This window comes from Halichoerus grypus, chromosome 3 (genome assembly GCF_964656455.1).
Source record: "Halichoerus grypus chromosome 3, mHalGry1.hap1.1, whole genome shotgun sequence".
Classification (NCBI taxonomy): Eukaryota; Metazoa; Chordata; class Mammalia; order Carnivora; family Phocidae; genus Halichoerus; species Halichoerus grypus.
The window spans coordinates 193805428-193833193 of record NC_135714.1 but is presented as its reverse complement, the minus strand read 5'-3'; the positions used below and the strand labels follow the sequence as shown (position 1 = coordinate 193833193).

At 40.6% G+C, this 27766-nt stretch overlaps 2 protein-coding genes and 1 non-coding gene across 5 annotated transcripts in view; 1 reads left to right on the top strand and 2 right to left on the bottom strand.

Annotated features, from left to right (window-relative positions):
• Positions 1 to 1650: 1650 nt before the first annotated feature.
• RWDD4 (RWD domain containing 4) lies at positions 1651 to 18310 on the bottom strand. Of its 2 annotated transcripts, none has more exons than XM_036071337.2 (7): positions 18034 to 18310; positions 15271 to 15351; positions 10930 to 11039; positions 10699 to 10846; positions 8782 to 8899; positions 6491 to 6540; positions 1651 to 3495 (listed from the first exon to the last, which is right to left on the bottom strand). In XM_036071337.2, exons 1-7 carry the CDS (start codon positions 18055 to 18057, stop codon positions 3463 to 3465), a joined length of 564 nt encoding a protein of 187 aa, XP_035927230.1. In that variant the 5' UTR covers positions 18058 to 18310; the 3' UTR covers positions 1651 to 3462. The 2 variants fall into 2 exon arrangements, 1 of the variants encoding a protein (XP_035927230.1); XR_013446666.1 differs by lacking the exon at positions 1651 to 3495 and adding an exon at positions 8573 to 8690 and having other exon boundaries at positions 6500 to 6540.
• On the bottom strand, positions 12664 to 12764 carry LOC118522367 (U6 spliceosomal RNA). Its single transcript, XR_004910594.1, has one exon. It is a non-coding gene; the product is annotated as a U6 spliceosomal RNA (small nuclear RNA).
• Positions 18311 to 18461: 151 nt separating the features above from the next.
• Positions 18462 to 27766, top strand: part of TRAPPC11 (trafficking protein particle complex subunit 11) — a 46221-nt gene continuing 36916 nt past the window's right edge. The window contains exons 1-5 of one of the 2 annotated variants that reach the window (XM_078069845.1): positions 18462 to 18641; positions 20845 to 21069; positions 23308 to 23477; positions 24327 to 24397; positions 25643 to 25757. In XM_078069845.1, the coding sequence (XP_077925971.1) occupies positions 20866 to 21069; positions 23308 to 23477; positions 24327 to 24397; positions 25643 to 25757 (560 nt within the window). In that variant the 5' untranslated portion in view covers positions 18462 to 18641; positions 20845 to 20865. The remainder of the gene's footprint in view (positions 18642 to 20844; positions 21070 to 23307; positions 23478 to 24326; positions 24398 to 25642; positions 25758 to 27766) is intronic. The other variant, XM_078069846.1, reaches the window with a different exon arrangement.

Sequence of the window (27766 nt, the reverse complement as noted above, 5' to 3'; positions counted from 1 at the left end):
GTGGACTATCCAATGACAAAACCTTATTACAGAGCGTAATTTCTAAATTTATTCTTTTTAAAGTTATCACAGACAACCCTCTGGAAACACTGGCCAAATCCTTGTCCTAACTGGTCTCTTCTGAAACAAGGTCCGGGGAGGTACACGTGCAGTTATCAAGCAGAACTTTTGGAAAGCTCAAATCATCCAGCTGACCTAAAATGGTGGGGCCTGTGAAGAAATAATGCAGAAAGATTCTAAGGTTGGGGTGCCTGGGTAGCTTGGTGGGTTGAGCATCTGCCTTCGGCTCAGGTCGTGATCCCAGGGTCCTGGGAACGAGCCCCGCATCTGGCTCCCTGCTCTGCGGATAGTCTGCTTCTCTCTCTCCCTCCGCCCCTCCGCGTGCTTGTGCTCTCTCTCGTGCGCTCTCTCTCTCTCCAATAAATAATCTAAAAAAAAGAAAGAAAGATTCTAAGGTTACAATCGAAAAAAGAAAATCCCAAAGTGCAAATTTAGTTCCGCCTTCATTCCACGGGATATTTATACTTCAGATTTGCCAAAGCACACGTGTCTTCATCTGTAACTTTAATTTCAATTATTTTACTTTTCAAGTTCTATTTGGTTCTTTTCCAAATCTGCTTGATGCATCTTAATAATTTCTTGTTCCTTACTCAATTTCTCTTAACATCTAAGAGTCTGTGTCGTAAGAATACATCCTTGAAGTGCTTCTTCCCCTAAGCTTCCCTGCAGGAGGCTGTCACAAGGTCCCGCTTCCGTGGACCGTGGCTTTGACCGTGAGTGCGCATTCCGAGCACTCTACGTGTGGGGCTTTCTTTGGAGGTCTGGCTTGAAGGTGGGTTCTTCCAGGGTCGATATGTGGTCATTTCTACTAGTTGCCCAGAGGCTCTACCCGGTTGGCACCACTTTTTAATTTTTATTTTTAAAATACTCTGTACACCCAACCTGGGACTTGAATTCACAATCCCTGAGATCAAGAGTCACCTACTCTACCGACTGAGCCGGCCAGGTGCCCGGATGGTACCACTTTAAACTAAAATCCTGGCTTGAGGGGTTGTTGTTTTTTAAGATCACTCATATGGGGCAGAATTTGGGCTGAAATCCAAGTGTGAGGAACCCTGTTGTAAGTCATCAGGAGAGTCCATGTCCGTCTGTTTACATTTTGCCCTTCCACGGAGAACCCAAGTTTAAGACAGGAATTTTCCCTCAGGGTCCCCCCGGGGGATAGGTCTCAGCGTCATGCATGCTCTGTGTACCTGTGTGTGACTCCTTAACCTGGGCTGATCCCAGACTTCATCTGTCTTCTGGCCCCTTGACGCTGTAAAAACTGAAGCTGTCCTTAACCTCAAGCTTCCAACTTTTGTTTAAATGTTTTAGACTCTGGGGGATGCCTGGGTGGCTCAGTGGTTAAGCGTCTGCCTTCGGCTCAGGCCAGAATCCCAGGGTCCTGGGATCGAGCCCCGCCTCGGGCTCCTTGCTCAGCAGGGAGTCTGCTTCTCCCTCTGCCTCCCCCAGCTTGTGCTGGTGCTCTCTCTCTTTCACTTTTAAACAGTTTCTAGTAGGAGGGTACATCTTACACCCTAAGTCTGTGCAAATTTGTAAAATCAACAATTCTCTCTCCATCGACTTGAAATAAAACACAGGGAAAACCACTGTGTGTAATTCTGGTTTTATTGCTTATTAAGGATGTCATTCCATACAGTTTCAGGGAGACAGACTTTGAGCAAATGTACGGGGGTGTTGAACAGCTGACGGCAATCCGGACGAGAATGTTTCGGTGTTTTACAGAAGGTGGTCAGAGGCGCCACGGCCACCATGACCCCCTACATGTGTACATTTCATATAAAAAGAGTAAAAACAGCTCATTGGCATTTAACTAGCATTATTCTTTGTCATCTCTGAACCACAAGAAGCCTGAACAATTTCAGAATCTTCAGAGCGAAACATGGTTTGTTCCACGAGCAGATGTTGTAGTTTCAGTTTCTTTAAAAACAAGCAAACAAATCAACACAACGAAAACCATGTACACACAACCCCCAGGACAAAAGTTGGCCGCATTCCGGTGGTCTTGAATTTTAATGATTCTGTTCTATTAGTTCAAGATATCAAATGTGATTCAGCTTTTGAAAATCAGATTACACTTCTTCACCATAATTGTATTTACTGTGTAATTCAAACGATTTAACTGAGCCTAATGTTAGCCCAGTAAAAGCCACGGACATAATTTAAACTGCTCGTATGCTAAGGACGTGTCTTTACAAGTTCATTATTCTTTAAAAACTCAGACCCGAGCTGCACAGCTGTCACTGGAGGAACACAGCCTCCCCTTCTAGAAATATTTATTTGTAGAAGGTTTTTCTAGGGTTTTCCAGCCGGGAAGCAAATGCAGTCACTGGAAATCACACAGACACATCAGTAACTTCCTGGTTACACGACACTAATAGGTACGGTACTCGTGATTAAAAAAAATAATCAAGCCTGTACTATGATTCAGCATTTGAAACACTTCTATGTCTATAACTAGGAAGATGCTCAGGCTGAGAAATCCATGTGGATACTTGAAAAGAAACAAGACTTGAGAGGTGGTTTTATGTTAAACCATTTAGGAGACCTGTTACCACACAACCAAAACCACACAGTAGCAGATAAACAGGAATTTATTAAAACCATTGTCTCCAACAATACAAAAATTAAATATTAAGGCATCTTTTACTCCCATCTTGGTATATGCAGCAAAGAGAAATGTTTTCAGTGGGAACCAGCACTTCTATTCAAATGCTTTTGAATGTATTTGGCAGATTTATTTTTATATTCTCCTATTCCACATACGGCTGAAAACTCTCACGGTCAAATATCATGACCCAAAGGAAGAGTATGAACAGATACTCATTTACTAAAAAGAAGCGGTTCACCCTTGAAAAATAAAAAGGAACTACAAAGAATATTATGTAAAAGTTCAAATATTAGTATTTAAATTTCTCTGGAGCAATTTATGCTTCAGTAATTAAGAGAAGGAAGAGATGAAGACTTTATTAAGACGAGAAGTCTATAATATGGATCATGCCACAGAGTAACTGTTTACTCAGTATTCTGATCCACTGGGATGAGAGTTTCAAAAGGGCTTCCTACTCCTTTAAAAAATATCACATCCACTAGAATAAGATCATATAAATTCACATTGATTATTTATTATTTCCCATTTTGTCCATTTACAAAGCTCAACCATCTTCATAAAGTATACTAAACAGTAACATTTCACCTTTTATTAAGGCAAGTTTGTGAAAATAATTTAATACAACCAGATCTCTTCATGAACTTTCAGCTTAAAATGTTTTTTACATAAGAAACATACAAAAAAATTCTGTTTTATAAAAAGCCACCTCAATACCAGAAAAGAGTAATGAAGGATTTTGAACCCAGTTTACTTCTTAAAGGATGTTCTTCCCTTGTCTTCAATTCCAAGTACTATTCATCATCTTTAGAGCCAGTTTTGCTTAACTATAAAAGACAAAAAAGGACATCATCAACAAGATTAAGCTATCACATTACTTGAGTTCACTGTTTCCATTTATTACCAGAAATAAATATTTATAATTGATAGAACAACAGACAACAAGGTTCATGTAACTTAATACCAGCTACAGCGTTCAACGTATTTAACTACTTTTCAACTTCAGGCTCAGCTACTTTAAACACGATTCTTTAAAAATACAACCTCAATAGAGAAGGGGGGAAAAAAAATCCCTTGAAGCTTTCCAAGAAATAAATTGGAACCAAGAACATACAAAAGGTGCCACTTATAAAATGAATGACATTCTTCTATTATTTTCACAATAAAGACTTCAAAAATTTTAAACATTGTGGTAAAAAAAACACATAAATTAAGTACAGTTTTAAAAATACGATAAAAATCTTAAATTGCAAGTCTTTTCTGATAAAAATCTATAGAATTTAGCAAATGGGGGAGAGGGTGGGGAGTTCCCAAAGAATACACAGACAATTCTGACCAGAATAAAGACCCAGCCACCAAGAAATCCCCAGTGAACCCAAACCCTGAGAACCCCAGAGAATGTGGGAAGCTGTGAAAAGCAGAAACTGTTAAGGGTAGCAGTTCTCAAACATTCTGGCCCCAGCTCCTCTTCCCACTTTGAGGATCTTAAAAGAGCTTTCTTTTAAATGTATATTAAACCTACAGTATTTGAAATTAAAACTGAGGAATTGAGTTCATGTAAAAATAACAACAGACTCACTCCATGATCACCGAATAACATTTCTTAAATGAAAAGCTGTGTCTTCTAAAACAAATAAAACTTAATGCGAAGAATAGTGTTGTTTTACATTTTTGTGAATTTCTTTATTACTGAGCTCAACAGAAGACAGCTGGGTTTTCACAAATCTGCTTCCACAGTAAGGCAGGTAAAATAGAAAACAGTGAACAGAAACACAGTACAAGTAACTAAGAACAAACTGAGTTTTTGTTTTGTTTTGTTTTTTTTGAAGATTTTATTTATTTATTTGAGAGAGAGAAGGAGAAACAGTGAGAGAGCACAAGCGGGGAGGAGAGGGAGAAGCAGGCTTCCCGCTGAGCAGGGAGCCCAATGCGGGGCTTGATCCCAGGACCCCGGGATCATGACCTGAGCCGAAGGTAGATGCTTAGCCGACTGAGCCACCCAGGCACCCGAACAAACTGAGTTAATATAAAAATGCACGTACTTAGATTCTAAACCTACTCACCACCTTAGAAAATTCTGGAAAACACAAGAATATAAAAGCACACATTCTATTAGTGCTCTAATAGAAGAGTATTAGTGATGGCATCATTACACTTCAGGAGCCCCTGGTAAACACCACTGTCCACTTGTGAGAGAACGAGGAAAAAAGACAAACACCACCTTAACATTAGGATGTAAATAGTTTTGACCTTGCAGATGCCCAGAGGCCTCCAGGACCTCCCAGGGATCCCAAGATCATATTTGGAAACTACTAGCTTCGGGTAACAGATTCTGAGTCCAGACCCGCCTACGTGGTAACCTCCCTCCTAAAAATATCTTCGCCTATCTCCCAAGATTACTGGATTATTTCAATCTCCATTTCCTTTATATGTGCTGAAATTCTAATTTATATTAACAAGGACTCTGAAAAACAAGCAGGAAACTAAATTTCTGGAGCTAGGCAAGGAGGAGCACTACCACCTTTGGATTAATCGGATTACTTTTTGAGCCCAATTTCTGCTGACGGCTACTGTCTGGGAAGGATGCACTCTCATTCTGAAGCCCGAAGCATTTTAAGGAGGGAAACGACTTAGCTGGTGAGGCACATACAAGCACACCTAGGACAGCGTGGAGTATCCATCAGGCATCAGTGGAGGGGGGCCTGGCTAAAGCAGAGAACGCGGAGAAGCCGCACCCACACAGACATCTTGTGTGCGGTCAGCCCCTTGCCCAGGAAGCGGACAAGAAATACTGCTGCTTTCTTCCGATCGCAGCTCACCTACTCCCAGGAAGTATTTCTGTACTAGGCACAAAGATTATTTTAAACAGTTTCTATAGCAAAGGTACCCCATGGCCCAAACAGCTGACTTGAACTCTAAGAATATACTGTTTATAAATTACCCGTATTTGTAGGTCCCCACTAAAATCCTAATCTTTAACTACCCTTGGATCATATTCATTACTTCTCACAGCAGTAGGGGCACTAATTGGCATGCAAAACTCATCTCATGAAGTCCTACAAAGAGGATTAACTAGGGGCGCCTGGGTGGCTCAGTTAAGCGTCTGCCTTCGGCTCAGGTCATGATCCCAGGGTCCTTGGATCGAGCCCCGCATTGGGCTCCCTGCTCAGCGGGAAGCCTGCTTCTCCCTCTCCCACTCCCCCTGCTTGTGTTCCCTCTCTCACTGTGTCTCTCTCTGTCAAACAAATAAATAAAATCTTAAAAAAAAAAAAGGATTAACTAAGCATCACTTTAATATATTGGAAGCTACCAATAAGAAAAATATTGAGAGAAGGTGGCAAAAAACTTCAAGGTGAAAAGTAAACAATTTTAAATAAGAAAAACAGAAAATCCTTCTTGACAATGATGGGAAACTCCATCTAGGGTTTGCCCTCAAAAAATATATATGAATTTCTACTAAGAAATCAAAGCATTCCTTTCGATGCCTTGTTTCTTGTTTCCACACTACCGCTAATCCAGAGTCATAGCTAGGCATGTTCGTTCTTCAGATGTACTTACATAAACAGTCATACTTCACTGTACTTATAGCTTAGTTCTACAGATTTTCCATTATTTAAATAAAGAAAATCTAAAACTGAAGGTGTAGGAAAGAAAAGAATGTGAAAGATATTTCAAAAATACTTACATGCTGAAGCAAAAAGGGAAACAGCCATTCCAGTAAAATTCAAAGGTTGAGGGGGGGAAAAATGAAGATATAAATTTCATTATTTGATGGCAGATTGATAACAATATTTTGAAGCCCAGAATATAAGTATTATATACCTTCACCACATCAACCCAGTTCCATCCTCGAGGCAGTTCTCCTTTGTGATCTAGAGGATAAAAATAGTAACTTTATGTCTAAGACCAAGCAGTAATTTTTAAAGCAATTAATACTCTAACAATAAGCTTTTGCATACCATTCTACACAACAATAGATTAAATACACAATAATAGATAGATCTACACAATAACAGATTAAAATTTTAAATCATGTATTATATTAAGCTGAAAAACCAGTTTATCATCATTGTGAACTGAAAGCACCGTTCTCAGGATACTTGCAAAGTAACTCAGACACACTCCCTTTCACATTTACCCTATTTCCATTCAAGACAAAACCATGATATTAAGACAAAAACATGGAGGTGAGTTGGAAACGCCAGGAAGAGGAATGAATCAATTTATTAGTTTCATGCACTTGTACAATTCTACCCTTTTTTATAAGGTTACGGCTTTTTTAAGTGAGATGTTGTGCTACTTTTCTGCTTCATGAGGCTTTTTAAACTACGAAGCTAGGCTCAAGACAAGAGTCCTTATAAATCAATGTCTGGCCTCGAAACTCAGAGGAGGCCTGGTCAACTTATTTATTAACTTTTGTGGTCTGATAAAATATTCATTATTTAGCCTAACATTGTTTAATCCGACAGGTCTTTAATCTGTTGGGAGTGCTTGAAAACAAGCTGAAACTTTATTTAAAAAATTATAGTTTACAAAGCGACTTCATTCTTGTAATAGAATATTCAAACTTGAAGAACAGTTTAATAAATATAAGCGTTTTAGTATAAAAAGGTGTGATTTCCTCTATGCTTGATATATCTCTATACATCTCATTTTATGAAATCATCAAAATCTGCATTTAAAACCAACACATTAATTTTACACAAGGGAAACAGAAACCAACCTCATGATTCTTACAGGATAGAAGCAGCATCACTAGACCTCAATCTTAGATGCTAATGGCTCTTTTCTCCTTTATGCCAATAAGAATCTTATCCCACTGTTTATTGGTTGTCAGGGGTGTGGGGGCAGATCACCGATTTTGTTAACTAAAACTTACCCACGGTCCTTTTAAAGTTTTATTTAGAACGCAAGCTCCAAGTCACAAACTCCTAGACCGTTAAGTACAGAAAATGGTGCCTCTTAGGTGGGCATCATCACAACGATGGAGGTGGGGAAACCATAATGAAAGGGAATGATCATAGGTCATTATGTACGAAAGCAACAGGGAATGAACTGACAGAGATGCTACAGCATTAAAAAAGAGATTAACCAAAATTCTAGAAAACAGATTGCAATGACTAATAATTCACTGCTTCGGTTGTTCATGCTTTAATATTAGGTATAATGGATTCCCAGATTTGTTATTTCACAAACTATTGTGACTTCAAGAATGTATCTTGAGGGCCAACAAAGGGCTGCAATCTTTTCATTCTGCCACACAGGACGTTAAACAAAACATAAGCAAAAAACCTGCCATCCCTTTATAAAAGGGCATTATTTTAAACTTCCTCACCAGAGTAAAAGGGTCAGTTCTTTTCAATAAAGGGCAGCTTGTAACCTTATACCAAGAACACACACACGTACAGACGTAAGTATACGGGGACACACTTGTGTATATGTATATAAATATATACATTTCCTTAACTGGAAAAAAAGTTTACAGACTGATATCAATTTGCAAATTTTCAGGTTAAATAAAGAGATCAAATATTATTGGTGATGTGAGGTGGAATTTATAATTCTCTTCTAAAGGTCCATAAAATGACTGGTTTAGGAGACACAGAAATTCTATTCTTAAATCTTATTCTAATTGTATAAATAAATCAACTACAGACAAAAACATTATTATTTTTTTAAAACATTATATTATTTATTGTGCTAACATCTAATGGTATACCAGACTTCATTTCAAATGAAAGCTACAGTTCAAAAAATATTTAGTAATACACATATCTGCCAGAAAGGTAAACAAATAAGAAAATCCCAAACATGTCAGAAAGGGTACAAGTAGGATACACTTTTGTATGCTATTCTGTTTCTCAACCTCGAGACTCATTTATAGTTATTTTGCCACTTACTTACCTTCCCCTCAAACGGTGATCTCTTGTGGTAAAGTAGTAAATATTTTCAATATACATCTGTGACCCAAGACAGCGTCTGATCCAAATGTTCCAAGGATGAAGAAGAGAGAACTACTCTTCTAAATCGAAATATACTTATTAAGCACTCATATCACACTAAAAAGCAACCCATTTATCTGCGTTATAAAAAATAAATAAATAAACACAAACCTGTTTTATCTGCCAGCTTACGTTTCTGTGCTTTTGAAAGCTGTTCTTTTTTTTCTTTTTTCTTACTCGATGGGGCTGTATTAGGAGTTTCAACGGAGATGATACTGCTTATGGGTATCTAGAAAAAAAACAAATAATTCCTATACTAATGCCTTAAAACTTATTGAATTACACTAAATATGGCTACATCCTCAAACAAGTTGATAATTTTTAGGTCTGTGAAGTAAAAAAATCCTATATTATACTCTCCATTTATTAGATCAGGTGCCATTAGCACATTGCTTTCATTCTTCTAAAAATTCCCATAGAGGGACTTACATAATGTTAGTTCCATTGTTATTAACCAGGTCTCTGAAAAAGAAGACCTGATACCAACATTGTGTTGAAGCTCTGAAGTTCTAAGGTAATTTTATAATTCAGGTAATTTGCTTGATTTGGAAATTTAAATATGTCTTTAAGAAAAATCACACGTGCCTACCTAGAAAACCCTGATTCCCTGAAGAAATGAAGAAAATCTTCATGAATGAAGAAAGATATTTTAAGGGTGCCTGGGTGGCTCAGTCAGTTAAGTGTCTGACTGCTGATTTTGGCTCAGGTCATGATCCCAGGGTTGTGAGATTGAGCCCTGCGTTGGGCTCCGTGCTCAGCGCAGTCTGCTTGAGATTCTCTCTCCCTCTCCCTCTGCTCCTCCCCCCGCTCTCTCTCTCAATAAATAAATAAAATCTTCAAAAAAAAAAAAAAAAAGAGAAAAATATTTTAATTTGGATTCATGTAATCAGAGTGTGGTAGGCAAAATTTAAAATGCTTACTAGGTGCCAAGCATTGCTGTAAAGGTTGTTCATATACTACTCATTTGATCCTTACTACAATCTTATGAGGTAGATACTATTATAATCCCTGTTTTACAAAAGAAGAAACTGAGCACAGTGAGATTAAGACATTGGTCCCCTTTCCCCCATCAAAAAAAGTCACATGGTGAGTGGTGCAGTGAGGATTTTCAGGGCCACCTGGTGTGGCCCACAGTCCACCAGCTCTGCTACCACCTTCTACCGCTAGAGAGCTGCCCTCAGTGTTCTTCCGTGTTCTGTTAGGAATGTGGAAGGCAGACCTGCTCAAGTAGAAGACAACAGAGCCGCTGCTCTCAGAAAGCCACTGGCCTGGTTCACAGAACTCAACGGACTCTGACCACGGAAAGTCTTTTAGCACATGACTGGGTGCAGCTCTAAAAAGAGATGCCTGCGGTCATAAAAGGTGATGATTTCCTAAAATACTGTTAGAAATAAAATAATTTTTTTCCTATTAATAAAGTCTCTTCAAGCTTGCACCAAGTTCAAAGTGAACTGGGGCAAGACTACTGACAACTAAAGAAGGCTCATGAAGAAAGTAATTTCAAATGTATTTTAGCACCACATCAGAAATCCTCAATCTGAGCTTTATGAAGACATTAAATACATTTAAACAAATATTTGGTTCAACACCACCTTAGTTTTTGGTGGGCACATGAAGTATTCTAGTCTTATATGAAGGGTAAGATCTAAAGGATATGATTTCATTTTTAAAGTTAAATAGACACTAAGAAACCTAAAATTTACTATTCTTATTTAACTCAGATGTAACCTATTTATCTTTTTAAAGATTTTATTTATTTATTTGAGAGAGCAAGAGAGAGCATGAGCTGGGGGAGAGGCAGAGGGAGAGGGAGAGGCAGAGTCCCCATTGACCAGGGAGCCTGATGGGGGTGCTCCATCCAAGGACCCTGGGATCATGACCTGAGCCGAAGGCAGGCAGTTAACTAAGCCACGCCACGCCCCTAACTATTTTCAATCTAACACAAAATCTCCTTCCAATTAAAAAAAAATAATAACTAGCAAAGATGAATTAGTAGCAGAGTGAAACCAAAACGAAGCACGAGCTTACCGTAGAATTCACGGGCTGGTGATTCTCCATGAACTGCTCCTTATTGTCCTTGGCATATTCAAACAATGTGTAGGTCATGGCGGTCCCGAGATTGACCTCCACTGCTTCCTGTAACTTGGCTAATATGCTCTGCTTTACAGCCGATGATCTATAATGCACAAGAAATATATTGCTGAGAGAAAAGTAAGAGACAGCATTACAAAAAAACAATGAAAACGGAACACTACTCACATGGTGTTGTTAAAAAAAGCGTTCATAGATATAATTGGAGGTGTTTGGGGATATGTTTCTGTCCAGGAAATCTCTATTAAGAAGGCTTTGGGATCACCATTTTCACCTATCTGAAGAAAAGGGAAATCTTAGGCTTGTAAAAAGTGATACAAAGACAGAATATTTAATTATGACTTTTAAAATGATGAATTACTGCCGATGCTCATGATCAGATCAGAAACGTAGTATTCTGAAAAGTTCTGGGGTACCGGCTGAGACTTGGCAGGGGGTGACGGCCGTATTAATAGAACCTGACTTGATGTCCATGGCCTGTCTCTCCAACCAGCCCTCCAGCTTTTTCTAGTATCAAGACTGTCTTATATAAATTTTTGTTTTCATCAGAGCTTTCTGGGGACAAAGATAAGACATCAACTGCGGGGGACAGGAAGAGAATGGACAAAAATAATAATCCACCAACTTGAAAGACCTAATCTTTGCCCTAAGTTTTCTAATTGCCAAATCAGACGAGGCGTTAAAAACAAGTGATTGATATGCATTAGCACAATCCCAAGACCAGAAAAGGAAATGTAAAATTTAGAGAAAAAAGGAAAAGGTAAAGAGATAAGGTTTAGGAATGCCTTAGGCTGGGTGAGAACTTTCAAGATCTACTGGCTAAGCAACCTTCAAATATGCGATACAATGTTACTAACTATAGTCACCATGCTGTACATTACATCCCTAACTTTTTTTTATAACCTGAAGTTTGTAACTTTCGACCCCCTTCACCTGGAGAATTTAAAGATGTCTTTTCTGTTTCTTTTTCTATCCCCAACTTTGTATTTGAAACATTTTAATCTCATAGAGAAACATTTTAATCTCATAGAGTGTCAATGAACACTCATTGACATGTATCTTATTCACCAAATACCTTTGCCTCCTTCCACTTCTCTTTCTTTCTATTACAGAATCGCCCCCTCCCCCAATGGGGGTGACCTTTTTTTTTTCCTTTGGTTTTTGTTGAACTATTTGAAAGTAAGTTGCAGACATGATGAAACATCCTTAAAGATTTACAGGGTAAAGTATCCTAAGAATAAGGACATTCTCCTCTAGAACTACACTACCATTGTCACACCCAAGAAATTCAACATTGACACAGAGATATTATCTAATTCGTAATCCATCTAAAAAGTTCCCCATTCATATCCAAAGTGTCCTTTAATAAACCACCTTCTCAACCCACAAATCCATAATCCACTGAGGATCATGGATTACATTTGGTTGTCAAATTTCTTTACTCTGCTTTTATTTAGAACAGTCCCCAGCCACCCTGCCTGCCTTTTAAATATCTTTCATGACAAAAAGAATCTAAAGCCAGTTTTCTTGTATAATGTCCCCAGATCAGGACTGTCTGTTTCCTGCATCCAATTCAGATTAAATATTCTGGTAGGGATACTACACAGGTGATGTGGCATATTCCCATAGCATCATATAAGGAGGCACATAAGATCTTCTGGAATCATCACTGGTGATACTAAGCTTGATCAGTTTGGTTAAGGTGATATTCTTCAAATCTCTTCAATGTAAAGGTACCTTTTCCATTTTGTAATTAACAAGTAATCTGTGGAGTGACACTACAAAACCATGTGAATATACTGCTTCTCAACAACTTTTCAGTCCAAGGTTTTAGCATCCATTAATGAGCCTTGCCTGAAATGATCCTCATGTTGGTGGTTCCAAAATGGTGATTTTTCTAATAAAACTATGGAATGATTCATGAGTCAGCATCTCATCCTTGCATAGGGCTATGCTGATCTCCTCTGTAATATTTTTAGTATATGTGCTGCTTTTTAAAAAATATTTATTTTTAGACAACAGCAATAGATTTAAAAATTTTTCACCCCAAATTGTCACTTGATTCACCTTTACTCTCTGACCACTAATTTTTTATTCCCTTCCCCTCACCCTCAATCACAAGACACACCAATATAAGGTGAGGCTTAGACATTATGTCAGATAGGGGCCCCTGGGTGGCTCAGTCGGTTAAGCGGCTGCCCTCGGCTCAGGTCATGATCCTGGGGTCCTGGGATCGAGCCCCACGTCCAGCTCCCTGCTCAGCGGAGAGCCTGCTTCTCCCTCTCCCTCTGCCTGCCACTCTGCCTACTTGCGCTCTCTCTCTCTGTCGAATAAATAAATAAAATCTTAAAAAAAAAATTATGTCAGATAAACTTAGGGACCTGCTGATATACGCCTGTGTAAGTTGATGACATCACCGGTTTATGCTTGTGTTTCAAATACAGAGATAGTGAAAAAGTGGTAAAAGTTACTTGCTCTATGCAATTACTAAGTCCTTACTCAAAGTGTGTGTAGGAACAAGGTGCCATGTGTCTCCTACAGTCCTAGGTACAGAAAATACAAAAATAGAGGTAAGATCATTCCTGTCTTCAAGGGAGCAGACATTTAGGTAACTCACGAAACCGCAGCACGATTAAAAGTTTAAAAGAGACAGAACAAAGTATGAAGAAATAGGGAATGGTCAATTCTGCTTTGAAGTCAAGGGAAAGCTAGGAGACAAGGCCCAAATACAGAGGAGCTTGAGTTAGGCATTAAAGGAGAAGTAGCTGGATGAGGGACGTGAGGTGAGGGCAAGAGCAAATGGCATGTCCACAGGCACCATATTAAAAAAATGCAGGGAGGGGCGCCTGGGTGGCTCAGTCGTTAAGCATCTGCCTTCAGCTCAGGTCATGATCCCGGGGTCCTGGGATCGAGCCCCGCATCGGGCTCCCTGCTCGGCGGGGAGCCTGCTTCTCCCTCTTCCACTCCCCCTGCTTGTGTTCCCTCTCTTGCTGTCGCTCTCTGTGTGTCAAATAAATAAAATCTTAAAAAAATGCAGGGAAATGTTCCACAGGCTACTGTGTCTCATGAATGGTAGTGGCTGGGAAAGTCTGGAGAGGCAATCTGAATCAAACAGAAGGGCCTTGAGTGTCAAGCTAAGGAATTTAATCCCTATTCTATAGGCAGGAGAAACCCATGGGGAAACCCTTCTAAACGAAGCAATGGGGTAACTAATTATGCGTTTCAGAGAACTACCTAGACGTCTGCAGGAGGACTACTGGTGAGGTGTGGGGGGAAGCTTCCGACCGAACTGAAAGGGGAGAATCGTTCAGGAGGTTACCAAGCCAGTCTGCTAAAGAGGAACTGAGGGGTCTGACCAGGACCCAGGCAGACCTGTACCCTAGGTCCTCTGGCTCTCAACACAAACAAGCTTTCCAAACCTCACGTTTTATACCCTTGAAATCCATCCTGCAGTCACAGCAGAGCATCCCTCCTGTAGGACTTACACACGTCCTACTACGTTCTGTATACTGTGCTCAACAGGTAACCGCTGCTGTTAATACAGATACTTAGGGAAGTATGGGGCAGTTCTCGATCTCCCACTTGGTAAGGGGTAAGTGGCAGTGTCTGGGGAAGTCTGGGGAGGCAGCTGGATTCAAATCAAAGGGCCTAGGACTTAACCCCAGTGTTAACCTTGGCCATTAAGTTTTTTTATTGTTCTATCCATGGAGTAGTGTAAAGACTGTTGAGCTTGAAAGGGAATTGAGAGGAGCTAAACAGAGAAGAGAGTCTCTAAAGAAAGTAATGATAAAGAATTCATCTTCTGTAACAGTCTATAATAATGACACATAAGGATCACTTATCACATAATTTATTTTAAATGATGATGTAAATAACTAAGTCTTATACAAAAAAACTTTCTCACACCACTACTACTTATAATCATCTGGAAAAATGCTTTATGTTATTTATTTACGAAACAAGATACTGGTACTGTTTCATGTTGAGAACAGTTATGAGCAAACTCCCTTTTAAAGAATATGTAAAAAATATTCACACATATTGATTATATGGAATTAGGAAAATACCAACTTTTCTTGACTATATCATGGTGGGGGGGAGAGGAATAATACTAGACTTGGAATAGAGACCTGGATTTTAATTCTAGTATTTATCAGCATTAGCTGGGAAAGCTTGGGAAGTTATGACTGAGAGACGCTATCTTTAAAGTTAGAAGGCAAGACCATATAATTTCTAAGGTTTCTCCCACTTCTAACATTTGATAATTCTGACACAACAAAAACAAGTTTATCTTAATTTTTCAAAGTTTCTGAATTGTTTGCAAAAGCTACAAATAACTGATGTCACGGTGATGAGCTTTTGTTCAAAGGCTTCAGAAAATCCAAAGATGTAACAAATTTAAACCGTTAAATTGAAAAAACAAAATCATTTAAAAAATGAAAGCATCTTTAGCAACCTTCAATCTTTTCTAGCAAAGTGGCAAGGGCTCCTAGTCATGTCACATCTTACCCTGTATTGAAATGACACTGGACTTAATTCCCGGAAGCTTTCATCTCCTTCATAAATAGAACGTAGAGCTTCCAGTTCCATCTGAAAAAAGAATGATTCAAATGAGTTTTGTTTAGTGGTATAAGTGGATTAGAAATAGAGGGTCTTTAGTTTCTGATTCAAGCCCACTCAACTATGTAAAACTTAGCTACTCTAGATGGCCTTTGATGTTTGTAATATGTGTATATAACATATATATGTGAGTGTAGCAACACAGTATTAATACTAATACTTACTTTAAAATTACGTGCCAGGCACTCCTAAGCATTTTACAGTGCACTATCTCACTAAATCTCACATTAATCCTGAGAAGAATATCTTATTTTCTCCTTTCTAGCAAGGAGGAAAATAAGTCAGTTTAAAGCAACTCCAGAGCATGTGTCCTAGGCTGGGGTAGAAAGAGCGTCATACTTGGAGATGAGAAATACAAAGCACAATAATTCCCCACTGTTTACGTGTATTATTTGTATTTGTAATCCTTCCCACAGAATGATATGAAACTTGAAAAACCACTTACAGATAATAAAAAGAACTTAAAAAAAAAAAAAAGATGGTTAGAAAAAGGTTTGACAAGGATCTATCCAAGATGGAAAAAAGGACTGCAAGAGAAAATGTAACTAATAATCCTTGCCTGGAAATATTTCTTAGAACACTGTGGGCTGACAAATGAGAAGACTCAATCACTGTTGTGATTACTGATGAACAGGTGAAGAAGAGAAGCAAAGAAAGACAGTACTTTGGTACATCTTTTAGTTTTCAAAAAGATGCATGTCATGAAAGCTACAGACTAAAGACAGATAAAATTTTAGAATAGATTATTAAAGAAATAGTTTGTGGGGGCCTAGGGGACTAAAGAGTAGCAGTCTGTAAGCCTTGGCAAGCATACGAAAAACAAGATAAATGCAAGCAACCCTTATTAGAGAGGATAACTTGATTGGTACATCAAGGAAAGGCACAGAACAGTCTACCTGGGTTTCTCTTTCTACCTTCACGTGAAAAAAATACAGGAGTTCAACTGGATTTAAGAACAACCAAGATTAGATTAGAAAGAACCACCTTACTCAAAATATAGTGCTACTCCTCCTGCCCTTAATCCTTTCCTGTATTTTAACTAAAGAGTAGGTCAGGAACAAAAATTGAAGGCAGCCTTATGAAATTGATGAATGACAATTTGATGGAACAGTGAATCATGCTGGTGGCTGAATATGAATTCAAAATGCCCTTGAAAAACCATCTAACGAGACGAAATTTTATAGGGTAAGTGGAAGAACTTGTCTTTAGATCCCTAAACATACAAGTAGAGGATGAAAGACAAATTGCTTTGTACAGAAACTCAAAGGGTTGTAATTGAGAGTAACTAACTGTAGAAAACGGTGATGCCACAATTTTAAAACAGGACATAAGTAAACTTAATCTGTCCACAGACACACAATTTCAAGACAATGAAGGAACAAAAAGAATGGACATATGGAAAAAAGCTAAAAGGAATCATTTAGTATAAGAAGAGGACATCTGAAAAACGGGGCAGAAAACTGATTTCAAAGATCTGAAAATCAGTCATGTGGAAGAAGAATGGAATTCTATTGTTAAAATGGAGATCCTTGGGCCCCCCAGGAATTCCAATTCAGTAAATCTGAGATACAGTGCAGGCACCTGTTTTTCTAACAACCACCCCGATGATTCTAAGGCAGTGCTCCATGGGCCAAACTTCGAGAAATATATGATAGGCTCCATGCTTCACAGTAAGAATTTGTTGGTGCCTCGACTTAGAAACTCACTTGGCAAGAACAGTTTAGAAGGGATTTCAGCAGCTTGGTGGACTTTGGGTCCTTTTAAGGTAACTTCCATTCCAGGGATTCTATCACATTTACCTTGTAAAAGTGCTAACTTTCGACAAATATATTTTAAATGAAGAGTGAATTACTTATCTAAGAGACTCGGATTCTAGTTCTGATTCTACCCACATGTTCACTGTGCAGCCCTGGGGCATCCACTTTACCTTTGCAAACTCTTCTCCTCATCTGGACACATTACACAATGAGACGGCTCCCCTAGAGATGACCTGTTATCATTCCCTGATCATATGATTCAATGTCAAAGTGGCATTTCATGAGAAAATAGCTGAGCATAAACTCTACGATTCAGGTGGTACATGCATGCTCAAAATAGCCTTAATTTCTATTGGACAACTACCAGATGGATAAATGATTCCACCAAACAGAAAGGCCAGAAATCGGAGACAGTGTCATTATTTTCCTCCACGGGAAATTTAACTAACTCAATTAAGTCTCTCCCTACCAGCCAAGAAATTTTAAAATTTTAAGGTAATCAGATTCCAAACAGCTTAACTCCGTACACAAGCGCTAAACAAGAACACTGGGGATTTAAGGCGAGGCAAGAGCACTGGGTCGCCTACCAAGGACACGCATCCTTATTATTAAGGAGGCGTGGGGCCACTCCCGGGCTTGCAAAACTGAAAACTACAGCGGGAGCGGAGGCAGAGGCGGACCTTTCCCGTTCCCGGGTGCTTGGCCTCTCCTCGCAGGACACCCGTAAACTTGGGGCACCCTAGCCGGGCTCTGTCCGCTGTAGGGGCGAAGGCACGTGCGGGGCCGCTCGTCCCGGCGCCGGGTCCCAGCAGGGCCCCGGGGGCTCAGCCGCCGTCCCTCGGAGCCGAGGCACCGCGCCGGCGCGGGGAAGGGGCGTCCAGCCAGCGGGACTCACCTCTTGGTCCTCGTTGGCACTCATCGCGCCGGCTGCGGGACGCCCCCCGGGAGGGCGTCTACGACAACGAGAAAGGGAGAGCAGTGGCCCCGGGCCCGGGGCGTCCCCCTTCAGAGCCCTGGGCTGCGGGAGGCACACCCCTCGCACCGCGGACGAGAGTCACGCGCGCCCCCGGCCTCCGGGCAGCGCGAAGCCGCCTGTGGGGGTCTGTGGGCGGGGAGCCCGAGGCCGCCGAGGGTGGGGCGCCGGGGCGACTAGGGAGACGCTGCAGGGCGGTAGCGGCAGAGGCTCCGCCTCCTCCTCCTTCTCGCTTCTCCTATTGGCTCCTTTTCTCCCCACCCCTAATGGAGCGTCTTCCTACGTTTTGTGGAGCCGCGTTAAGTTTCGGGACAGCGGTTGGCGTAGAGCGCTGTCACTCAGGTGCCCAAAGTGCTTCCTGTGCCTGCGCAGGCGAGTACCGGGAAGTCTCGCTTGCGGGCCCCGGCTCTGGGGCGGTGGCGGTAGGGACGGCCCCCGGCGTTCTGTGACACCCTACCTGCTTCCCCGCGCCGTCCCCCGGCTTGCGGCGACCGGCCACAGCTGCAGCGGGCCCGGGGCGTGCGGCCTGGGTGAGTCCGGCCCCGGAGACCCGCGGGGCCAGGCGAGGCCGCCGAGGGAGAGCGCTAGCTCTGAACAATGCTGGTTTTGCGGGGGAGCGGGCTGCGTTTTCCTTCGGCGTCTGCGGGTGCAGTCCTGGCATTTCTCTTCCAGCCCCTAGGGCCTTCAGGCTTAAAGGGGAGGGGGAGGAGAGGGGGAAGGTAGCGTCTGCCTTGAGGGCTGCGGCGTTATTTCCCTTTCCTCATTGGATCTCCCTGGGCAGAATGCTGAGACCCTGGGGATGGTGTCTTTCTAAGTAAAGTGGGTGCTTCGCGTTCTCAACATCTGTTCCCCGCCCCCGCCCCCGCTCCATCCCGGCCCCAAATTGTCATTCCCCTTAGAATCGTCTTGTAGTCCTTAGTAGCCTTGTGTACTACGCCCTGAACCTGCATGAATTAAAAAATAGTGACCACATTGTGTTTTTTAACCTGCCGCTTTGATTAGGTCGCCTTTCTTTGCAGTATGTCATCCTTTTCAAGAACCTTCCTTAGTATTTTCCACGCCAGCTTCCAGATTACTTCCCCTTGCGTTACGTGATCTCCCTTCCAGCGTGTTCACTTATGACTTTTGCACCTCCTTGCATGTCATACTTTGTTAGTTGTTTCATTGGCTTCTTCTAGGAGATCTGGAAATTTCTATAGACTGTCATTAAGATCCACACAACCTCTGCACCTGTCCTTTGCCCGTGTTTTTCCCATTCCCATCCCTTTGCTGTAGAATAAGCAGTACTGTCTCAGGTGCCAAAAGCTTTTAATAGTATGTGGCAAGAATTTCTGATACAGTTTTCATACGTTAATTTTTGGGGACAGAATGACAATAATTTAATCTGGGCTGTCCATTATGATAGCCAGTAGCCATATGTGGCTATTGAGCATGTGAAATTGGCTAGCCTGAATTGAGATGTGCTGTGAGTGTACAATGCACATCAGATAATGAAGACTTGGTACAGAAAAGTGAAATATCTCAGTAACTTATATTTGTGTCGAAGTATTAACATTTTGGACATATTGGTTAAATAGAATATTAAAATTCCACCTGTTTTTATTTTTTAATATGACTAGAAAATTTTAAATTATGTAGCTCATATTTCTTTTGGACAGCACTGTGATTTAAAGCTTTGTAAGTCATTTCTAGATCCCTTATTTCCACTCCATATTCAAAGACCACAGCTAATTCTCTTGAGCCTCTGGGGTTTTTAAATGAAGAAATGGACCTTTAGGGCTCTAATCTAGATTCTTTGGTATAAAGCAAAGGCCCCTGTATAATGTGTTTTGACCATCTCTTCTTAATTTTCAACCCCAAATTCCCTAGAACTAGAGTTTTTCTTTCTCTGAACTGGTGATGCTTTGCCCTCATAGCTTAATCCTGTCTGGAAAATATCTGCTTAAATCTAAAATTTCTATGTCTTGTAGAAATTTATCATTTCTGGCAAGCTTTCCAAATCATTTATTCAATACCCATTATTCCTTCAGTACTTAAGTGTGAGAAGCCTAATGATCTTTTTTAAATTCACTTTTCGGCTAAAAATATTTGGTTATCAAGTAGTGGTACAGTGCTTTTCACTTTTCACAAAAATTGCATTTGAGGTCTGTAAGATATACTGGTGAAGATCACCTTTGAAAAGGAACTCTTGATACATGATTTTGGAAATGAGAAATGGTCTTTAAAATATAATGGCAATTTTCTTTGGAATAAACACAGTTTTATGTAATTGCTTTTCTATGATTAGTGTGTGGTAGGATTTATTATAGACTGATTCTCAGCTGAAGGACACAGTGGAAACTTGTACCTCCTAGACATTTTCATTGTTAGTTTATCTCTTCTAGATTTTCCTTTAAATAGTACACTTTACATTAATTATGGAGAAGTGAGAAATCATAGCTATTTAGATAAGTAGTATATTATTTTAATAATTTCCCAGGAATTCAGAAATTAGATGTTAGCAATAAGAAGAAATTAGATAGTTGTATTTATTATATGTAAGTCAGCAGTTATTTTTCTTTATGTCAGAAATGAGTCATGAGACCTATTTTAATTTGATCACCTTCCTGCAGACACTCGAAAAGATTCAGTCTCTTGCCTTTTTGTAATGTTTTATAAATGGTGGAGGCTCATAGATGAGACATGGATATGGGCTTTTAAGACATTTTGAATGTATTTACATTTGTATTTCAGATTTTTCCTGACACCTTGAACATGAGCCCCACACAGTGGGACTTCCCTGTGGAATTATGTTGTCGGCCTATGGCTTTTGTTACCCTTACGGGCCTGGATGTAGTTTATAATGCTGTCCATCGAGCTGTCTGGGACGCTTTCTGTGCCAATCGGAGGGCTGATCGGGTACCAATATCTTTCAAGGTGCTCCCAGGTGACCATGAGTATCCCAAATGTAGGCCTAAGGTAATGACATGATTGCATGGGGCCTTTTCCTTCTCTCCCTCTCTTCCTCTTTATGCGTGTATACCTTTTTTGTTCCTAATGTCTGTGCTGGAAAACCCCTGAGTTTATCAAAGCCATGGTTATAGTGATGCATTAAGAAAACCCAAGGCTTTTTCATGTATGTAATACACTATAGGTATGTTTAATGATAGCTACTTTTTTTTTTAACCCCAGAGGAATAATTACTTTATAATTATTAAGCTTTCTATCCTGGGTTTTCTTTTTTTGCATTTGCTTAAAGCCCTCTCTAAAAGGAAGTCTCAGGGCGCCTGGGTGGCTCAGTTGTTAAGCATCTGCCTTCGGCTCAGGTCATGATCCCAGCGTGCTGGGATCGAGCCCCGCATCGGGCTCCCTGTTCGGCGGGAAGCCTGCTTCTCCCTCTTCCACTCCCCCCACTTGTGTTCCCTCTCTCGCTGTGTCTCTCTCTGTCAAATAAATAAATAAAAGAAAAAAGAAGTAAAGGGAAGGTCTCACATTCCCCATTTATCATTACCCAGTATCATTATAGAATCCACGGTCTTTGCAGTTTGGTTCAATTTCCCACATACCTTTTGAGCACTTGCTTTGGGTTAGGTACTAGGAAGTATGCAATAGGCTGGTGATAGAAATTTAAATAAGACAAGCTCTCTGTCCCTGGGGAGTTGTACATAAACTAAAACAGTTTATTTAGTGTGGAGGGAGGAAAGGTATTAAGTTCAAAACTGACTTTTAGGTTGAACATAGAAGAGACGGATTTACCTACAAAAATCAGAGAATGATGTTAATAATAGCAGCTAATAAATAAAAAGTGCTTACTTTGCTTTTTAAAGAAAATCATGTATATTGATTTGTTGTTTATCATAATCTTATGAGTTGGTCTGAAAGTCGGTTAACAAGACACACTGATCAAAATAGGCCACCTGCTCTTTTTTTTATTTTATTTTTATTTTTTGCCCTGGAGCAATGTTTCTGACAGACCGGTCTTTGGACCAAGGATATCATCATCACTGGTGATGTTTATGAAAAGTGTAAATGCAAGGCCTTCTCAGTGAAACTCTGGAAGGGTAGGACCTGTGGATTTGGTGGCTGGCTGATCCTTCTGCTCATGTGGGGCAGACCAGTAGAGATGCGGTTTCATATCCCTGGTTGTCGAAGCTGCGTGCTCTCTGGAACTGTGCGAGGGAGAGTACCCTGGCCGTTACGTGTTTGTTCTTAGTGTGGAGGTTGTGTGTAGGAGGTCCAGTGCCCAGCACAGCCCTCCGCCTTTTGTCCTGGATCCATTCTGCAGCACGGGAGCTCTTCATGTGCCCATTCCTTATTCTTTCCTGAGTCCCTCAGTTTTTTGTGTCTGATTGCCTTACCGTCCTTATTGTCTTTCCTCACTTGAAGAGACTGTTGGGAGTAGTCTGAGTTGGGACCGGCGCTTTGGAAGCAATTTGAGGTCTCAGCAAGTTTCTTCAGGGCTAGCATTCACACCAACCCGTGTCCCTCCCACGGTGTGGCACTTAGCCACTTAGTGCTGACCCCCGAGTGACTGCTACCGCACTTCTGTACTTAAGAGTTGTCCTTCATTTTTTTCCTCCATCCACAAGTAAGGTAAAATGCCATCCTGGCAACATGTCTTTGAAACAAATGAAGCCATGTTGGGTTTTAGATCATATTTTATTTGAGCTGCTTTGACAAGAACGGAAACTGGAATGGTGAGGAATAGAATTCACCTGGAAAGGGCCTAATGATTTCCAGGATATTTGAGAGCCTGGACATTATTAGAAGCGCTTTGGCTTTGATTATTCTTTCTTTTTTCTTTTTAAAGATTTTATTCATTTGAGAGAGAGACAGAGAGCACAAGCAGGGGGAGAGGCAGAGGCAGAGGGAGAAGCAGGTTCCCCGCTGAGCTGGGAGCCTGACGCAGGGCTTGATCCCAGGACCCTGGGATCATGACCTGAGCTGAAGGCAGACACTTAACTGCTTAACCGACTGAGCCCCCCAGGCGCCCCCGGTTATTCCTTCAATGGAAACTGTAGCAGACTCACTGTTGTGATTCTGTCTCCAGTACTTGTTAGCTCTTGTGTGATCTCTGTAGGCCTGAATTTCCTCATCTTAAAAATGTGTCGTGTGTATGTGGAATGAGATGAATGCACAGGAAGTGCATCCCACTCAGTAACAGGTGGCTTCTGCTGTTACCAAATCAGTGTCTTCTGCTTTTGCCAATGTTCGCAGAGAACTTCCTATGAATGGTACATTCCTAAGGGGATCTTGAAGACCGGCTGGATGAATAAACATCTGAATCTGGTGCCGGCCCTGGTGGTTGTGTTCTATGAACTGGACTGGGATGAGCCCCAGTGGAAAGAAAAGCAGTCCGAGTGCGCTACCAGAGTGGAAATCGTCAGGTACAGTCTTCTCCGTGTATCGGATGGACCACGGGAGGTTGTACAATTTCCCACCGTTTATTCAAGGCAGCCAAGTGCTGTTGAGACTGCAGCGCTCATTCGGGGATTGCCGACCTCCAGTGACACTTGTCTGGTTCCTGACAGGTAGCTTAACGTGAATGCTTAACTTCTACAGTGCTAAGGTGTGTGAAGAAATGTAGAAGACACATTAGTCTGAATTTCCAAATGGTTTTTTTTCTCGCCTTTATAAATTGGGGGAGAAGTATAGTAATTTGCTATTTAGTCTCATAAGACACTTGTTTTATCACCATTCCGGTTGCAAAATGATTCTTTTGGATGACCAGTCTGTAACATATCACCATCAAGAAATAAGTTGCCTTATAACTTCTACATGAAATTATATATTTAAAGCAGATTTTTGTCAGGATTAGAAGCTTGATATGAGAGTATACTTTTAAAACTGAAATCACTGTAGCATACAAGTTTCTTTGTATGCAGGAAGATTTCCTCTAATCTTGGGGTTTTTAGTTGAAATTTTTCTTTCTTCAATTGAATCATCAAGCTTGTACTTTATGTAAAGTCTTTTTTTTTCTTTTAAAGATTTTATTCATCTATTAGCACGAGTGGAGGTGGGGGGGGACAGAGGGAGAGGGAGAAGCTGACTCCCCACAGAGCAGGGAGCCCAATGTGGGGCTCGATCACAAGACCCCGATATCATGACCTGAGCCGAAGGCAGGTGCTTAACTCACTCGGCCACCCAGGTGCCCCTATGTAGAGTCTTGAATACATTTTTTAAAAGTCAAAACAATTTAGGTATATTTAATTAATTTTATTATTTTTCCATTGCAGGCAAAGTTTGCAAGGGAGAAACACAAAAGTTGCAGTGGTTCTGATTCAGAAGAAAACTCCTTTGCCACCAGGTATCACAAGGTTAATTGATAATGAATTAATTGCTTTATACTTCTCATTCTTATTATCAGGAGGTATAGTTTTTGATGTTAAAATCTTTTATGCATTCAATTATAGGAAAGATGGTGTGTTCACTTTAAAAAGTACTAATAATGCATGAATAAGTGCCTATCGTAAAAAATAAAATGCTAAAATTAAAATATTAATAAAAATTAATATTAAAATATTCTTCCCCCCCCCCCCAGTTCCACTTACCTCACTATATAGGCATACATCAATTGACAAAACATTTCATCACTTGATTTTTTTTTTTTTTTTAATTTATTCATGAGAGACAGAGAGAGAGAGAGGCAGAGGGAGAAGCAGGCTCCCAAGGAGCAGGGAGCCCGATGCGGGGCTCGATCCCAGGACCCTGGGATCATGACCTGAGCCGAAGGCAGACCCTTAACTGACTGAGCCACCCAGGCGCCCCTTATCACTTGATTTTTTTTTTTTTTTTAAAGATTTTATTTATTTATTTGACAGAGAGAGACACAGCGAGAGAGGGAACACAAGCAGGGGGAGTAGAAGAGGGAGAAGCAGGCTTCCCGCAGAGCAGGGAGCCCGATGCGGGGCTCGATCCCAGGACCCTGGGATCATGACCTGAGCTGAAGGCAGACGCTTAACGACTGAGCCACCCAGGCACCCCTCATCACTTGATTCTTTAAAAAAGAATGTTATTTACTTATCTGAAGTCAGTTTGAAATTCTTTCTGTGATTTTTTTTTCTTAATTTGCTATAGGACAAAGAGAAGTACAATAGGATTTCTAGTTTCTTATAAGAAAATGTCTTAGCTTCAAATGCTTATTTCTCCTACATTCTAAGACTTTGAGAGGCCAAAATGTTTGTTTCTCTTTTGAAACTAGTGGGATCCGAGTTTTAGAAACCACTTTCATGGATTATTGCTTCTGTTTTTAGTTACAGTTTTGAAACAGTTATGTGGCATATCTATTGGCATTACTTGGCCTGTCTATCTTGGCTCAGTAGAAAATTCCACAGGGTTTTCCTAACAGATATGTACTGTGGGACTTCTGAGAACTGCACCCTCCCCCCCCCGCCAGACCTCTCAAGGATCCCAGGAGGCCTTCTGCTGACATGGTGAAAGGGGGTTTGGTTTTTCTTCCTAATTATATTGTTTGGATTTGGGGAACCATTCATTTAGAAAAATACATAAATCATTTTATTTCTCTCTTCACCTTTATGGGATTTGTCAACAGGAGAAGATGTTACTGCATCAGAAAGAGCCGCAGCTTTATGTAATGCCTGTGAACTCTCAGGAAAATCTTTGTTTGTACTGCCCCATACTGACCACCTGGTGGGTTACATTATAAGGTAAATAAAGATCTTAAACATTTTTTTTCTTTAGATTATTCAGAGGCATTAGAAAATTGGTTGCTTAGACTCATTTAATTAAAAAAAATACATGTTCATGGGAAAAAATGCAAAGGGTATAGAGGCTAGGAGGTGAAAACACAAGGCCCCCTTTTCAGCTCCTTAACCTTCTCCAGTCCCTTATTGGAACCACTATCAATAATTTCTTAAGTTTCTGTCCAAATATTTCTTTTAGTGTAAAAATAGATGTAATCATACAACACATGCTGAACTGCCACATAGCATTACCTCATTGACACCAAATATATATCTAAGTCAACTTCCATTTTTAAAAAAAATATTTACCTGTTTTTCCATTGTATTTTTCAGTAAGCACCATATGTCCTTTCATGACCTGTTTGTCCTTTCATATGATAGTGTCTTCATTTCTGGCCTTCATTGCTTCATTTTCGATATGGTGATGTATTATTTAAATAATTTTTAAGAAGGGTCTGAGGCCGACCGTATCTTAAATATCTTTATAAAGCCCTCATGTATGAAAGGCATCTGACTTGGGACACAACCATATCTCACAAAATATGTGACCACAGTCCCTCGTTTTCTAGCATTTAGTGTTGCAGAGAAGTTGTTTATTTTTTTTAAGATTTTATTTATTTATTCACTCATCGAGAGTGAGAGCAGAGGGAGAGGGACAAGCAGACTCCATGCTGACTGTGGAGCTGGCCTTTGACCACCTCTTGAGGCCCTTGATTTTGCGCTGCATCATTTCCCCGTTCATGGTGTGGCTTCCTGTCAGTGTGCTTTCCTTCCAGCTCCCCTTTCTGGGCTTTCTGGCTCAACTTTTAAGGCTGAGTTCACATGCAGCCTTCTTTTTAGCCATTGTCCTCCATCCAGTCCCTGAATCCAGTGATTCTTAACTGTGGTGATTTGGGCCTCTAGGGAGCACTGGGTAATGCCGGGGACATTTATCATGGCCGCCGCGGAGACTTCCTTCCCAATACTGGCATCTGGTGGGGAGAGTTCAGGGATGCTGCTCTCTATCCTTCCAGGCACAGGAAAGCCCCACACAACAAAGAAACACCCGTGGGGTTGAGGTTGAGAAACCCTGCCTTAAGGTCCTCTTCAGCTAAGAGAAGCAGGAATTGTGGCTTCTGCCCTTCCTGGGAATAATGCCACATTTAAATAAGGAGTACAGTGTCAAAATGACTGATGTAAAAAGCAAGTGCTCTGGACCTGGGACCCCAAACTCTGGATGTGAGCACCAGGGGTGAGACAGTCCACAGGAGATGAGGGAAGACAGTATTAGACCCTTTCTTCATATTTGCGTTTTATCTTAAGAGAGAGGGTAAAGCTGAATATCAGTAAATCTTCACATTCAGTGTCTGACCTGGGGGGGAATTAGCAGAGTTACTGGTGGCACCCTCACTCATTCGTGTGCTTTCAGAACATTTTGATGTATTTAGTTTACAGGCTACAAGACGTCAGTGATTTAGTTAATTTTTTTTAAGTGTCAAAGCAATAGAATGTGTATAAAACTTCTGTGTGTTGTGTTGAGTGATTGTGAGAATCTTTTGTGCTTTAGAGGTTCACTGATCATTTTGAGTCAAAATACTTTTAAAAGAATTGTCAAATTTGTGATGAGTTAAGGATTTTTCTTTTTTAAAAATCTGTGTTCCAAATCCCCAGACCTTTCTTCTTAGAGCAATAGACTATCAGTGTCGTGCTAACCAGCAGATTTTTTTTTTTAGTATCATATTTTGCCTTTCAAAACAAAGGTCACCCATTTATAAAACTTAATAGTTCAGCTTAGGTTAATATATTCTTTCAAACAGTGTATGGTTCAAAGTAGGAATGTAATTTTAATTATTTTCATGTTTTAACATTTTAAAAACTGTAGTTTTAAAAATAGAAAATCTTGGGGCACCTGGGTGGCTCAGTCGGTGGAGTGTCTATCTTCGGCTCAGGAGTCCTGGGATCGAGCCCCGTGTTGGGCTCCCTGCTCAGCAGGA

Excerpts from the sequence above, each read along its gene's own strand:
- RWDD4 (XM_036071337.2), bottom strand. The coding sequence starts at position 18,057 with ATGAGTGCCAACGAGGACCAAGAG. Across the intron at positions 6,541-8,781 it reads TAAGCTGGCAGATAAAACAG|ATCACAAAGGAGAACTGCCT; the intron begins GTTTGTGTTTAT and ends TTTATCCTCTAG. Across the intron at positions 3,496-6,490 it reads ACTGGGTTGATGTGGTGAAG|TTAAGCAAAACTGGCTCTAA; the intron begins GTATATAATACT and ends TGTCTTTTATAG.